Source organism: Nansenia antarctica, assembly GCF_963989245.1.
Source record: "Nansenia antarctica genome assembly, chromosome: 7".
In the NCBI taxonomy this organism is placed as follows: Eukaryota; Metazoa; Chordata; class Actinopteri; order Argentiniformes; family Microstomatidae; genus Nansenia; species Nansenia antarctica.
The window spans coordinates 39,940,170-39,956,448 of record NC_137677.1 but is presented as its reverse complement, the minus strand read 5'-3'; the positions used below and the strand labels follow the sequence as shown (position 1 = coordinate 39,956,448).

Sequence of the window (16,279 nt, the reverse complement as noted above, 5' to 3'; positions counted from 1 at the left end):
ACCTAGAAGGCTATCGATTGTTTAAGTCATTATATATATGGGCCAATCTAGTGAATTAGTTTTTTCTTCCAAAACTTTGTCCATACATATATTGTACCATATCTAAGGTACATATATCTAGTAAAAGTACAGTACATTTTCGTATTATAATTTGTGCCTGTTCTTGGAATGTTTTTCCGCTGACGAAATGTGTCACTACCGAAATATAGCAAGACACTACAATAAAAAAATGTATATTAATTTGTTAAGATTGTGTTTCCATACCCCCTCTAAATAATAATTGTTTACATTTTTGTTGAAGATTTTTACGACTCAATCAATTAAAATGTATATTTTAACAAATGTCAAAGTTCAATTTCTAAGACTCATAAAAATCTAAATGCAATTATTTTTTGTAAAATGAATTCCACTGATCATATAGATCTCAGAGTTAATGAGTTATGAAATTGAATGTGTAGCAGTTTGATCAAATTCAGTAGAATGGCCTATATATACTGCTACAAATTGCACCCAAATTGTGGAATGCACTGCCAGTTTACATTAGGGATGCAATCTCAGCAAATATATTCAAGTCAAGACTAAAAACCCATCTTTTTAATATTGCCTTTAAATGACTAAATAATTAAATGATGATTATATAATGATTAAAGCACGTTTTGAGCTGCAACTTTTACAGGAAAAGTGCTATACAAATAAAGGTTATTATTATTATTGTTATTATTATTATTATTATTATCATTATCATTATTATTATTATTATTATTATTATTATTATTATTATTATTATTATTATTATTATTACAAAGGCAAGCAGGCCTGTCTCGTATCTCTCACCTGGCTCTCGTTGGGCTGCAGAAGGCCTGAGTCAGGCTCCACAGAGATGATGTGCTGGTCGGGGCCACAGACTCTCCAGTGGAAACGGAGGGGCAGGCGGCTCATGTTCCTCACTCTGTAGGGTCTCTGTGAGCAGGAGCCCGCCGCCGTGGGTTTGAAGAACAGGCTGCCGTCGCCCTCTAGAGACACACGCAGCTTCTCAACCACGCTCACCACTGTCAGCTCCTGTATATATATATATATATATATATATATATATATATATATATAGAGAGAGAGAGAGAGAGAGAGAGAGAGAGAGAGAGAGAGAGAGAGAGAGAGATAGAGAGAGGAAGAGACAGAGAGGAACACAGGCACATTCTTTATCAGACACATGCTGTGTACAGGTATCCTGGTCCCAGGTCTGTAGTGCTCTGTAGCTGTACGTGCTAACTGTTTGCAGAGGCCACAGGGGTTGGCTAACAAAGAGCTGCGGGGCTTGTGGGGCTCTAGCCTGCAGGGCTACAAAGGACTAGTCCCCGGGGCTGGGAGGTGTACCTGGGTGTGCTTGGGGCTGGCGTTCAAGTACAGGGTGAGGGGGAGCTGTGGAGGGTGGTCTCCCATGGGAACGGTCCTGAGGGTGATAATCTGGTGGGCTCCAGGCCGGACCAGGGCGCTGGCGGGCTGCACACACACAGAGGGACACTCCTCTGGGTCCAGTCTGAAGGTGAGAGGGAGATCCCCGTTGTTCTGAAGCAGGACAGTCCGATAGGACACCGCACTCAGAGCAGGGAACATCTGGAAACAAAATACACAGCATCAACAAACTGGGGAATCTCCATCAGGGTCGGCTGTGGCGCAGGAGGTAGAGCCGTCTAATGATTGCAAGGTCTGCGGTTCGAACCCTGGCTGGCCACATGTTGAGGTGTCCTTGGGCAAGACACCGAACCACAAATTGCTCCCAATGAGCAGGCCGGCGCCTTGCATGGTAGCTTGCCGCCATTGGTGTGTGAATGTGTGCGTGAATGAGAGGCCATTTTAAAGTGCTTTGGAATAAGGCGCTATATAAGTTATTTTACCATTTTACCATCATAACGTATTTTTGCTAGAGGCAAACATTCGGTCAATTGCAGGTAAAGGCAAAATGCACAGCAAGTGTATTGGAGGTGTTATAAATTATCACACATCCCAAATATGTTCCTGTCACAGACACAAACCTTCAAGTTTTAAAAACAAGTGTCCCAAAGTGTGGTTCGACTTGGATCTGAAGTGGGGGCTCACCACTTGGGGGCGCTGCAAAGAGAAGCGAGGGATGAAGTGCTCACAGCCAGGCTGGAAGGAGTGGCCAGTGACCCTGACAGTCACACACCAGGGAGGACACATGGTGGGATCCTTCATCTGCCGATGGTCCCTCAACACCTGGGGCATAAGAGGAGCTTGGGTGAGAATAGATTAATTTATTCAGAGCAGGGAGCACGTGAATCGACATTTCATCTCAAAGCTAGGAGGTTAGCGAATAATGTTAGCTATATAAGTGTTTAGTGTAAATTATACAGTTGAGTTGTTCCAAAGGTTATAACAAACATGTTTACATTGTGTTGTGTTATGCCCATACACTGTTCCTGCCTTTTTGACCGTTCTAGCAGCTTGTAGCGGTACCTTGTAGAGAGCGAAGCATTCAAGCTGGGCTCCATGGAAGGTGTTCTGCTGCTGGGGCGCGTAGGTGATTATGAAGGCGGTCGACTTCAGCGGGCCCAGGTCACATGACGAGGGAGTGACGGAGAAAGGCGTCCCTGCCGCTGGAGTCCACGCCAGGCTGAGCTTGCCCTTGGTGTGGTTGGTGATGGTGACTGCCTGGGAGGGGATGGAGGCGTTGTGAAACAGCAACTCAGAGGGTCGCACTGTGACGTGGGGAAAAGACGAGGGTCCTTCTCTGCTCCCTGCTAGGTGGTCCCGGCCCCCTGCACACCCCTGGTAGTACTCGTCCATAGGGCCCCACTGAGCCAGAACGCAGTCTGTCTGAGCAGAACCCAGGGCTGGATCCTGGAGGAGATGGCAACAGGGTTACAGCTGAGCTGACTATAGACAGAAATGCTGAGCTCCGTTAAGCCATTCACATGGAAATGGATGAGAGAAGTATCTTATCATATCCCTATATTACCCACACATCCTTGAGGCTGTGACTACCTATGCTAACCATACGAACGTTTAATTCATGCCCACCTCTTCAAAGACCAGGGCTCCGTCGTCATCCAGATGGATCTTGTCCTCTGCCAGCATGGCACCCAGGATGTCAGGGGGGTAGCAGGTGAGCCCGCGGGCCAGATGCTGCTTGTACAGGACCAGGTGTCTGGGTCTCAGGATGGCTGGCTTCAGCTGCTCTGAGTGACAGGTGCCAATCAAGTCCAGAAATAGAGGCTCCTTTAAACGAGAGAGAAACACAGAAATCACTGACCATTGTCATGGAAATGGGATTGTTTTGCTATGTAAAATAACTCCTGACATAATTGAGCAAATTCAACATGCACATGTGACAGCAGCTGGTGAAACCGAGAAGAAGTCGGCAACCAACGGACTGTTTGGACTTTTATTCTGCGTTGTTGAAAATCAATTACACTCTCGCTAGTCGAGCCAAAATACTGAAATGCAAAGGATTCAGTAAGTAATCCCCACTACTACCTAGTTAGTGTAGAGTAGTGTGGATCACTCACCGAATCCATTGCATTGCAAAGTTTTCGCTTGACTAGCGAGTTTAACATTTTTCTAAATAAAAGTCTGAACATTTGGATTGGTTGCCGACTTATTCCCGGTTTCACCAGCTGCTGTCACATATAGACATGTTATCGATCAATTGGAATAGATGGTGCAGGAAGCTATAGTAGGTCTCGTGTGGGGCGTTCATGGGTAAGAGAGTCCCGCTGAGCCGGTCTAAGACCCTCTCTCACCCTGTGGAGCAGTAGGCACGCCACCCTCCTGTGGTGGGCGACCGGGTGGTGCGGGCGGAAGTGCAGTTGGAGGGTCAGGCGACCGTGGGCTGGCAGGGAGCCGCACGCCGGCACCAGGGAGAAGACGCCGTGCCCCGCGGTGTCCACGTCAAACTGGAAGTACGCCTCGACGGGGGAGGAGTTGACGATGTCCACGGTGCGCATGGCCTCCTCTCCCTGGTTCACGCAGCCAAAGTCCAGCACAGAGGAGGCAAGTGTTACGACTGGACCTGCAGGCAGAGGGAGGGAGGGAGGGAGGGAGGATCAAGCTCAATGAATCGTTTGTTACTGTGAGATTTTGCATCTGTGTTGGACCCTCTTGTTGCCTACCTATACACGTGCCGGTGACTTTGAGAAGGGCTTTGCTGAGCATGCCGGGGCAGGTGACGGACAGGTAATCCACACTGGTGCAGTCCACAGTCAGAGGAGAGAAGGACACGGGGACGCTGAGGGCTGCACCCGGGGCCAGCTCGCCCTTGTGGACGTCACAATGAAACGATGACTCTGACAGAGGTGGTCCTCGTAACCGGGTCAGACTGAAGGATGCACTTACCTGTTAGAACATGGGGCAGATGAGGGGAGGGAGAGAGAGAGAGAGAAGCACAACAGAGAGATGCGGCTGAGCTCTAAGAAACAGAAAACAGAACTAATGTCATACTGATGATGAGAATGTGTACGGACTTACACAGGATGGATTCAGGATGTCAAAGTGTCTCTCCAGAGAGGCTCCAACATTAACACTACCAAACTCCAGCACCTTGCAGCTCTCCTCCTGCACTGGCACACTGATCTGCAGGAAGGGGTATTTAGCTGTGGAAACGATAAACTGAATCACTGAGTATCATGCACAGTGAAATCACTAGTCTAGCATAGTTTGAAGGAGCATAAAGGCTAAGTAATGACGTGCAGAATGTTTTGTGACGTCTATAGTATTGTATGTATTCTGAGGCAATACAGATAGCTAGATAGATTAAAAGATACATTTAAGAAGAAGAATGCAATCAACTTGTCAGTCAATTGTTGGAATTTGGTATTTTCTTGCTCTATGCCCAAAGTTAGCCATAGTCGGCGCAATTAGGGCTTAAGTGCCTTGCTCAAGGGCCCATGCAGTTCCAAGTGTATGATGCCTAGAACACTAATGCTGCCCCTCACCCAGGCCCTGCAGGAGGACAGTGCAGCTGCTCTCCCCTTCGTCACCGAACACACAGCTGGCCTCCTCCTGGTAAACCAGTGCTAACTGTGGTCGAAAGAACACGATGACCCGACAGTCCTGCTGTGGCTCCAGCACCCCACTTACTGGAGAGAGCTGGAAGGGAGAACACACCTCCCACCGGAACCCTGTCTGCAGCTTACTAACCAGTTAAGCCAGAGGAAAAGAAGAAGAAGAAGAAGAACATTCAGTAACTAGAGTAGAAAAAGATGAAGTATTAGTACCTTTACAAGCAAAAAAGGTCCTCAGATTGAAATCGGGCAGGAAAACATTGTTAAACGATGTAAGTTGTGTTTCAAAACTGTGTGGAAACAAAAATGTTGCTGGCCTATCTCTCTTATGGTAAGGTGTTGCAACATGCAGGTGCATCCTCCAGATGTTTTGGCTTCCAGCTGTGCTGCTTATAGCAAACACTGACATTCGCCTAACATGGGAAAGGTTCTCAGTCCAAAACTGGGCGGGATAATGTGTTTTTATTTTGGTTGTGAAATGCCATCTGCAGGTGCTTTCTCCAACAGGTACAGCTACACTTCAGGTGGTTTTTCTCACACTACAAGTGTAGTGGAAGTGTAGTTTCCGTAGTGTAGGGGTTGTCAGCTTTGCCTCATGATGCGTAAACTCTGTAGTTCGAAATTGGTTGAAAACAGTCTGTTTCTGACGTATCTCTCTGTATCTCTCAGTGTTGCAGCATGCAGGTGCTTCCTCCAGCCATTTCTGCTTCCAGCAGCGCTTCTTCCCTCGTCCACATCTGAGGGGTTGCAGTGGGAAAGAGTCAGCAGCTTCAAGTTCCTCGGTGTCCACATCACTGAGGAGTTAACATGGTCAAACCCATACAGTGATCAAGACAGAGCGTCCGCGCCTGTTTCTCCTCAGGCGGCTGAGGAAATTCGGCATGGCACCCCAGATCCTCACAAACTTCTACAGGTGCACCATGGAGAGTATCGTGTCCGGTTGTATCACCGCCTGGTACGTCCACTGCATCGCCCTCGACCATAAGGGTGGTACATCTCATAGCAAATGGTACATCTACTCTGGCAGGTACAAGAGGAAGGCCGGGAAGATCATCAAGGACCGCAGACACCCCAGCCACACCTTGTTCTGTCTGTTACCATCTGGCAAACGGTACCGGAGTATCCAGACCAACAGGATGAGAGTAACAAAAATCTAAAATCACTCGCCTGGCATTGTGTAATATGAAGGTGGTCTGGGAGCTGTGCAGTACAGCGCAGGGTGGCAGCAGGACAGACTCAGGCACATCCAGGGCATGTCGAGGGATGGTGGCCTGCAGGGACACCTGGAAGTTGCCATCTTTACTCTTGAACTCAATGTTGTCCAGGTACTCACACTGCAGAGAACATCGAAACATAAAATGTAATGTAGTTAACGTGTATAATGATATCCAATATGGTAAGAAATGCTAAGATCAAGGAAAATACTTTTGTTGACTATTGTTTATTATTTAGAAAACCTAAATGTCCAATGTCCACAGATGGATGTTTTGGCATTCAACCCCCTTTGCGTGTGTTTGTGGTAAGAAATATGAAATTCATTGTTACCATTTCATGGGGGTGAAATGTGACGGGGAGGGAAAAGGATATTCCTGGACTCAGAACGATGATTTGGGGAAACAGTGTGGTGAAGAACTTTGACAAAGGAGGCCTGAGAAAGACAAATGCATGTCTCTGAGCATGCTATTCTTATCCTTCAACATCATACTCTAACAAATACATCTGACAAAACATTATGATATTCCAATATATACTCAACATCAAGGATACATTCCTCTGACCTGCTTTTCTGATGGTAATGCAATTAGTGTATTTACACAATGAGATATAAGCCTACTGTAGCTTACACCTGACTCACCTAAAGCGAAGTTTCTTCAGTGTACCGTGCACGTTCTTCAAGACGAGCATCTTGGTGAATTCTCCACCCAGGTCCCAGGCCTCCCATGTCAGCACCGCCCAGGTCTCCACCCCCAGGAAGCAACTGCGCTGGGAGGACATCTTCCTCTGGAGCTCCCCTGAGCGCTGCAAGGCTGGTCCCTGGGGAACAAACACAGAGACACCATTCATGTATATAAAAAAAGGTATGTAAAAGACATAAGGGTATTATTTTTATATATGTGTTTATGTACGTAGGCATGGGGGGATGTGTTCAGATGAATGCAGTGTTATTATTTGTAATCAATGATAAATGATTCTTTTAAACCAATAAAGTTGAATTTAATTGAACAGATATGAAAAGAGAGCAAATGCACCTGAAACAGACAAACCTGCTACACATCGACTCAGCACAGTGAAGCTGCCACCAGAGAGCGCTCTGTGGCCAACCATAATTATCATCAACCAGAGCTGGACAAGATGGAACTGAGCAGCTCGTTCAAGGAGCAATGAGAATGTCATCTCAGGCATCTAGGCTGTCACTTTACACACACACACGCACACACACACACACACACACACACACACACACACACACACACACACACACACACACACACACATACACACACACACACACACACACACACACACACACACCAGATGCAAAACTAATAAGCCATCATAACCCCAAAAAACATCCCAAAACTACAGACCCAATCACCACAATAAATTATAGATCCTGGCCAGATAAACAAATATAAGCAGGGTTTTTCCCTGATGAGAGAATGTTTGGACCTTAGCGTGTTTTCGGCCCGCTGAAGGAAAATGCCTAAAATTGCACAAAAAAACCCTATTAAAAACCACTCCTTTTCATGCAATGCGGTTAATACAACCAGTAGCCCCCTGTGATTTGCGGAAAAGTGCGTAGTTGGAGTGTATCTACAGCATAGCATTAGAAAGAACAGACGAAGAAGCCTTGACAAACGGACTAGGAAACGCTGAGACACAACTGTGGTGGGCTGGTGAGTGTTGAGGGAACACCTTGAGAGTTGCAGTAGATCATTTGAACGGCACAAATTGAAAATTTTGTTGACACAGTTGGAGAACAGTTTCTTTTCTTTATACGTATATACTGTGTATATATATATATATATATATATATATATATATATATATATATATACATATTGATTGATTGATTGATTGATTGATTGATTGATTGATTGATACATTCATTTAGCAAAAGAGCCAGACTTGAGCCATGGTGAAGTTTTATAATAATTGTATAATAATCATTCACCGGTTTTATGTATTTTTGTAATCATATTAAATGCAATTAAAGTGATTTTGTATGTGGCACCATTAAATCAGTGTAGTCAGCAGCAAGAAAAATACACAGGCTCTGGAGGCCACCAAATGAGGGACAGGGGGTAACATGAGAATCAGAATCAGAATTGATTTGTTTTATTACATCCAATCTAAGAGTAAACCTCTTTGGCTTAGGTTCTTCAACATTGACATTGAAGCAAGGTACAACATCACAATAATAGAATAAAGTAATAGAAGTAAAGTAAGTAATAATAAAGTAGAATAAAGTAATAGACTAATGTGATGAAGTGATACTACAGCTGAAGTTGTACTACAGCGGGACCAGTTGTGGGTTGACGTAATAAGGATGTATTGATATTCTGATTAATCAACATAGATAATAAAATGCAAAATGTTGATATATTTTCTTTAACCGACTAGCTGGGAAGGATGGGCCAACCAACTACTTTTTAACAACTTTGAAACAGTAAGGCTGGAATAGGTTATGATTCAGATTATTACTATATATAATGGATGTAAAAGCTTCTAACAATGTTATTATTGTATTTTCAGCCAGAATGTAAATGTCTCATTACAGGCCGCTGGACAGCTAGGCCTACACAGTCACGATAGGCATACAGTCAGCCCTAGAGGCTATAAGGACACATAGGCCTACTACTGAAGCTTACCCTTTCATCTTTACAACCAGGGGATGACCTGAGGACGCCAGAGCCCAAATGGTTCCCTGGAACCTCAGCCTCAGCCATCTCTGCAGAGAAAAGGTTAAGGGGTTTATAAGACAACAATCATCATGCAACAATGATGTTCCTCCCATCTCATAAGAACTTCAAGAAGTACCATTGCTTCTGTCATGCATTATGTTGATGGGTCAAACAAGAGTGCTGCTGAAAACCCCAAATCCAACAGACATCAGATCAGATCAGGCTCTTTAAGCAGCGGCGGTTCAGGACATTCCAACATTGCAACGCGTTGCTGTAGTAATGTAATGTAATCATTAATGTAGTAATGTAAGCATTTGTTTATTTTCATTTGAATATGTGATATTTGTAGGCTATTCTCGAGTAGCCCAACGGTCTACTACGGGAGAACGACTGGTTTGCCGTATTCACTAATACACATGACAAACTCGAGAGGACATGTTGTCTCTATATTGCTACGGTAGCTGGTGGTTGCTATCTAGAAAGCGTAGCTAGAATTATATATATATATAGAAATCATTATATTCTGTCTATTTTCCATTTTACAAACCATGTTACGTAGGCTACTAACGTAGCCGTAGGTCAGTTTACAAGGGATGAGTTGCAAAACTAGATAGTCGAACTAGACAGTCGAACTCGTCGCACTCGTCATGTTTTAGTTCGAAAGAAAGAAGTGTATAGCTTGTAACATAATGATCCTTACCTCGTTCAAATTGAAGACGATAAAAAGAAAGACAAATGTAAACATCCAAACAAGTCGAGAGGACTCGTGTGTGGTTCACTGTCCATAGAATGCCAGAGTTGTTTCTGTCTCCATGGCAACGACGGCAAGCGGAGAGGGACAGTCGTCATGTGTTTGCGACCACAGGTGTCGGACGAGGAAAGCGATGAATTAAGCAGTTGGATTTTTCTTAAAATATGGAGGAAAGGTAAATATGTCATTGCAAAACCGGCATATGTCCTTCGTGTTTTGAAAAAAAGTTACAATTGTAAATGTATCAAATAAAGTGAAAAAAGTATTTACCTCACAAGATCAACCTGGAGACCTTGTGTAGAGCTATAGCTACACACTCACTGCTCATTCTGCTCTCATATTTAATCACTGCCCTTACACTGCTCCCAGTAAAGTTCCATTTGCTATGAGATAATTCATTTTTTCCATAAATTAAATGGGCTTGCTGACATAACCATATGGAGCTGATTATTTTTACTTCCCCTTCATTAACTTAATTATTTGACTATCAGTAAACCTGCCTCAGTAATTCATATTTGAAAGCCATGATCATAAATTGCTCTCTCTTGTGTGTTTATTATGCACTGCATATTCTTTCACATGTTAAATCATGGTCAGTGTCAGGTGGGGGTTAAAGAGGACACGGGAGTGGGAGAGATAAAGAGAGTGGAAATGTAGTTGCATTCCTAACATTGCTACCTGGCTGCTAAGAATAGTCAAAATTAAAATAAACCATGCCATTTTCGATAGATAAGCACAATATTACATTTTTAGATACAGCAGGAAATTACAGATGTATCCTGCTGTTTTACATCCTGATATCAATTCTCAAAAAGATAATTTTATCAAATGGTAGGCCATCATTATATGAAAAGAATAAAAAGAAAGAATGAATCTTACCTTTATAAAAAAGGAAAATTTACTTATTTTGCTTTAGATTTTGCAATTAAAACATTGCAATCATGAGCTCATTTTTATTTTTATATTTTTCTCTTGACATTAACAACATTGACAAACGATAAAAGAGCACTAGTGTTACATTTAAAATGAAATATATTACTTAGAATCTAAATAGTTTAAATAACATCAATAACAATACACAACATGACAGTAGACCATTTACAATTGACCTAGATTATACAAGGTTGGAGGGTGATTTTAAATGCCATAAGTGTACTGATAAGTGCAGCCACACACACTATATCTTTTGTTTAGTCTATATAGTCGATGTAGTGAAAGGGACTTGTAACCAAGTTATCCCTGGCACAGTTAGGTAATACATCAAGTTGTATAATTATTAGAACTCATGTGTTCATCTTAGTGTCTTAAATAAATGGTCTTTAGATACATTTGACACAGCTCCATAAACATACATGCAATCACCCTTTTTGGTGTCAAAATAATGAACAAAAGAGCTGCCGGTTCTATTGATTTGCAAAGTAACATACAAACTGTAACATTGACAATGAAAGCAATACTTTGGCTGGATGTACAACAACAACAACAACAACAACAACAACAACAACAACTACAAAAACCTCAGTACTGGTGGACTTGCAGTGTCAAGTAATGTTTAGTGCACGTGTTGAATTAACTGCAAATTGTTAAAAATACCACAACTTTTGGTAACCGTCCAGAACTAGTTGTACCAAACAAGTCAATACTTCATGTCTTAGGACCACAGCTGAGCTGAGTACTTTGGAAAAAAGTCTCAGAAGTTGTCACATGACTGTTGATGCTACCTGCTCGTGAACATAAAGAGGATGGTCTCCTCACAACCCCACCCCTGTCCTCCTCCCAGGCCCGCTCGCCTCTAGTTCATCCTCAGAGGAGGAGCAATGGGAGCTATAGCTCAGCTCTGTGGTATGCCTTAAGAAATCTGTACCAGCTCCCATCGTTCCTGCACTCATGACGTCATCCTCCTCTTCCTCCTCTGCCTCCAGATCCTCGTCGTCCTGGGGGCTGGGACTCTGGGCGTCCCCAGGCCTGCTGGTCTTAGTTAGTTTACCCCCGTTGGGGCAGTCTGCCCCCTGCTGGGCTGCCTGCTCCTTGGCCTTGCGGCTCCGCTTCCACTTCATCCTCCTGTTCTGGAACCAGATCTTCACCTGTTTTCACACAACACAGAAATTAGTCCTCCTGGAGGTTCTGGATCAACACTAAAGCCTTTTTGTTAAACCTTTAATTTGCAATATTTTACAGTATTGTTTTACAGTCTGGTTACTAGCCGGTATTTATTTAATATTGTTTTAAAGTCTGGTTACTAGCTGAATAAATGATATGGTGCTGAGAATACGTACGCGATATTTCACAGAATTCAACACAATTGCAACCTCATGTTACAAATGAAATTGTACAAAGTGCATACATTTGTATTGATATTCAAACAGGTAATTCAATCAGGTAACCCTGTAAATTGTAAGTATAGCAGACTGTGAAATTATTTGGGTTTTCTTTTCAAAGGGAGACCAAAACTATGTCAGACATTCAATTGCACAAAGGTTTGAATTGAAGTTCAAGGTCATTATTCCTAATTGTTCCATGTTCTTCACCTGAGTCTCTGTCAGCATGAGTGAGGTGGCCACTTCGAAGCGCTTGGGTCTGGACAGGTACTTGTTGAGTTTGAACTGGTTCTCCAGCTCCATCAGCTGCTGACTGGTGAAGGCTGTGCGAGGTCGCCTGCATTTCCCCATCAGGCCCGACTGAGGTGAAGCTGGGAGGGAAACCCGGAGAAACAAGATGAGGCTGGGAAAGAAACATTCATACAGGACACACTAAAAGCTGTCTTGCTGACGATAACATCTTTATTGGGGACTACAGTTGACATGAGGACAGGGAGATATTGCTTTAGAAGGGCTATAAAACTCAAGAGAGTGCCATTAACTTAATGAAAATTCAATAAATGTTACCAGGAGTTTATTGATGAAGTAGCCGCACTACTTCAGGTGTTCCTTTAAATCGTTCACATTGGCTACATTAATTTAAATATTTTTTACTGAATTACATTATTACAGACAAAAATACATTATACAAAATACAATAGGCTACAAATACATTTCACCCACGATCACTGAAAGATGCAGCTTTGGTTACACAGCTTTGGATACTACAACTGTGCACCCCTTGCTCGTTGTATAGTTTTACGAAGAAAGTAACACATTTGTAGTGTATTCTTCTAATATTATGAAATTAAATAATTGTGGGCAAACTAGCTATAATCGATTTCTTGATTAATTGCCTATTTATTTCATTACTATTATTACTTACCATACTATTATTACTATATTTTAAAATAAAATATAACCATCTAGCCTAAAACGTATTACATTAATTTGAATTAAATTAATTGTATCGAAATAATCCAAACAGCTCTTAAATAAAACAAGAAAATCTAAACGAGAAATAACCACGATGTGATTAAAAAATGTAACACAATTATCTCTTGAGTTAGCCACTGAATAGGCAAGAGGGTGCAGGTCTTACCACCGTAGTCCCCCAGACGTGGAATCATCATTCCAGCCCTCAGCCAGTGTTCTATCGGGAAGGAGCCGGCCATGGCTGCCGCTTTAAAGTGCTCTGGGTACGGCTGGGCAAGTTGCGCAAAGCCCGGGTACGTGAAGGCTGGATGCTGACCCCCCAGGGCGGCGAAGGGGTACATGGGTGCGGGATGCATTCCAGGGATTAACCCCTGAGACAGCGTGGTGAGTCCTGGGTGATGGGAGAAGTTCAGTAAACCCGGTTTGGGTATAATTCCAGCTTGGGTATGAACAGTATTTGGTGTCCTCCGTGGAGATGGGGTCTCCGAGCGGTGGCAAGACACGGGACTGTCTCCTCCTGCGCTCGCGCTGCACAGCCCCGGGGACGCGTCCCGTTCAACCCGGTGAGCCTCGTGCGCCAGCAGCGCGTCGATGCGAAAGCTCTTAGATTTCTCCATTGTCGTCATTTCTAAAACCTCAACAGCAAACCAGTAGGCAAGTTAAATTGTACACGTTTTGGTTTTGGTTAAGCACGACTGTTACTAACCCAAATCTAAATTAATCCAGCTGCGTAAAACATCTCATTCAGAGTTGACATAAGAACAGCTAAAACAGAAAAAGAGAACTGCTCTCTTGTCAGCATGTTTTTCATACAAGGATGGTTTAATGGGCTTTGTTGCAGAATGTGCTGTTTCTCCCTCCCGTCGAGCAGTGTGTCACACGCCTCCACCTGCAACTGGCAACTTGTCTGCGTCGCCGGGCTATCGAGCCCCCCCTACCAGGCCTCTGATTGGTTCATATGCGCGCGCAGAGGGGTCAGAGCCCCAGACAGCTTTCTAATTAACTAATTACACCCCTATTCACCCTTCTACACCACCCAGCCTGCCTGCCCGGGCACACGTCAAGCCTTTAAAGCCCTGCGACAATCGAATAGAAAAGGAGGACCCATTAAACACAAGAATGATCGTTCGTTTCTTGCAAAAATAACAATGACAAGAAATGAGTAGGGTTGACTAATAGCTTATAAAGCCTAGTAAAATGTAGGCCTAGTTTTCCACATTTGTTATAGATAGAGTTGATTCGCCTACATTTTCACAAAACTCTTTTATTGATTTTCAATAAGGCATATCGTTCTAGCCTAGGTGGCATTTTTTATTCAATGGTCGTTTACAAATGTACTCGGTTGAAGTAATCGATAACTACTAGTTAGGCATAACTGTTTGCAACCCTTTGTACAGTACCATACATGCCACAACAAAGACCACCACATGCAGGACGCCTATTCCACATGCTGTCGTTACGCCCTGCACCCTCACATTTAATTATTGTGTGCAAAAAAAATGTTGCAAGCATGCACTCATCAACGCAGAGAGGCATATACAGGTCTATTCAACAATGTTCTATAGGTTCCATCATCGCGTTCGTAAAATGTGCATTGCTACCTAAACGAATGCTTTTACATCGAACGAATGGTTGTGTTTTCCGAACGAAATTTCCATGGAGATAAGTGGTTTGACAAAACAACATTGTAATTATTTGACTACGCGCGTTTGAAAGATGCCACAATGACATCATGAATAAAATCCATTAATGAACTAGAATTCTCAGCGAGTCTCAGGGAAACAGAACCCAACATGACACTCCATGCGCATTTTCCGTCAAACACATGCGTTTAAATTCATAACACAAATTGCGCTTAAGTAAGCTATATGACGGTGTTGCAATAACTCTTAACAAGCATATCAAGCCTTTCCAAAGAAAATCAACATCGGGCAAAGGAGGTAGGTACATTTTTTGTTGTAAAAACGTTGTTGATTTTGTTCAGTGTGGTGTGTTGGAGACTATTTCATTTCCATTATGTGTTGAAATGTGATGTTATTCTTTGTTCTGTCAACACCAACCACAGCTCCCCATCAGCTCCATAGCTGCATACCATCTCGTGATGTTAGAATTATAAGGTTCTATCTCCATTTTTGTCAAAATTTAGTTTTTTACATAATCTGATCCATTAGGTGTTTATTAATGCCTGTGTGGTGTTATTTTTTTAAAATGTTGACATTTTTGAGTTAGTAATCCATAAAATACAAAGGTTCCATCTCACAAAACATAATGGAATGTAAAAACTTGAACTGAACTCCCCTAAACGGAGATAGAACCTTATAATTCTAATATCACCATCTGTCAAGGCCCCCAGAGATGGCCCAAGCGTCTACACAAACTGCAGAGGGTCACAGGTAAGAAACCTTTCTTTTTTAGTGGTCTGCATTCATTTTTTGTGTCCAACTCTAAGACCCCTGAGAACATTCATTTTGGATTTAGTTGTTAGTGTTAACTAACAGCAATGCTAGTAGAGGGCAAGACCATCTGGCAAGGCCTTGTCCTCTCAGAAGGGCCGCCCTGTGGCTCTTGGGATTCAGGTTGAAAACTGCCCTCAAGTGGCCGTCACCGCCACTGTGTGTTCCATGGTGCTAGAGGTTCTCTGGGGTGTCCAGACTCAGAACACCCCTGAAACCTGCTCCACGTCCTCACTCCCTCTTATGCTCGAGACCAGCCTCCCAAGGACAGGGATTCCATGGGCTTGGGGGACATCCATTCTTACCTGTTAGTGGATGTCTGGGAGCTTGACCCAGAGGAGAGACCCTCAGCAGTGCCTCACTCCCCAGAGGAGAGACCCTCAGCAGTGCCTCACTCCCCAGAGTCGACCCGGCTACAGGACTGGAGAGAGGACAAGAGATGTTCTGACCTCTCCAGTGGGAGATGCAGAGTAAGCTGCTCCCACTCTCAGTCCCTTCCCACCAGAGGCACGTTGAGGCCAGCCGTGGACGCTCCAGGGTGAGATCCAACAAGAGTCACCAAAACTGTGCACTCCCAGCCCAGCCACTATGACAGGCACAGGGGGAGAGAGGACAGGAGCTCCCACTTCAACTCCCATGGGGAGGGCAGGAGGAGGTCAGGAAGGCATACCCTGACTGTAAGAGGAGCAGGAGCACACACACACACACACACACACACACACACACACACACACACACACACACACACACAGCCCATAGCTTGGAGCGATGGGAAAACGAACTGATTTATTTGTCAATGATTCATAAATGTCATATTTGACTAGGTTGAAGTGTTTTAGGATAAACAAGTATAGTGACA

General features: G+C 43.6%; 2 protein-coding genes across 2 annotated transcripts in view; both read right to left on the bottom strand.

The window, feature by feature from the left end:
• The window catches only part of cfap65 (cilia and flagella associated protein 65), a gene marked incomplete at both ends in the record, with an annotated part of 29,738 nt that extends 20,770 nt beyond the window's left edge, over window positions 1-8,968 (bottom strand). The window contains 13 exons of the mRNA XM_080536751.1: window positions 835-1,059; window positions 1,372-1,611; window positions 2,095-2,232; window positions 2,473-2,832; window positions 3,037-3,234; window positions 3,759-4,027; window positions 4,128-4,350; window positions 4,483-4,607; window positions 4,950-5,145; window positions 6,182-6,352; window positions 6,564-6,666; window positions 6,874-7,052; window positions 8,891-8,968. Of these exons, the coding sequence (XP_080392877.1) occupies window positions 835-1,059; window positions 1,372-1,611; window positions 2,095-2,232; window positions 2,473-2,832; window positions 3,037-3,234; window positions 3,759-4,027; window positions 4,128-4,350; window positions 4,483-4,607; window positions 4,950-5,145; window positions 6,182-6,352; window positions 6,564-6,666; window positions 6,874-7,052; window positions 8,891-8,968 (2,505 nt within the window). The remainder of the gene's footprint in view (window positions 1-834; window positions 1,060-1,371; window positions 1,612-2,094; window positions 2,233-2,472; window positions 2,833-3,036; window positions 3,235-3,758; window positions 4,028-4,127; window positions 4,351-4,482; window positions 4,608-4,949; window positions 5,146-6,181; window positions 6,353-6,563; window positions 6,667-6,873; window positions 7,053-8,890) is intronic.
• A 2,457-nt stretch (window positions 8,969-11,425) lies between these two features.
• On the bottom strand, window positions 11,426-13,584 carry LOC308162605 (motor neuron and pancreas homeobox protein 1-like; the record flags this gene model as incomplete). The annotated part of the gene is made up of 3 exons (XM_080536750.1): window positions 11,426-11,758; window positions 12,203-12,363; window positions 13,134-13,584. 3 exons carry the CDS (start codon window positions 13,582-13,584, stop codon window positions 11,426-11,428), a joined length of 945 nt encoding a protein of 314 aa, XP_080392876.1.
• Between the last annotated feature and the right edge of the window lie 2,695 nt (window positions 13,585-16,279).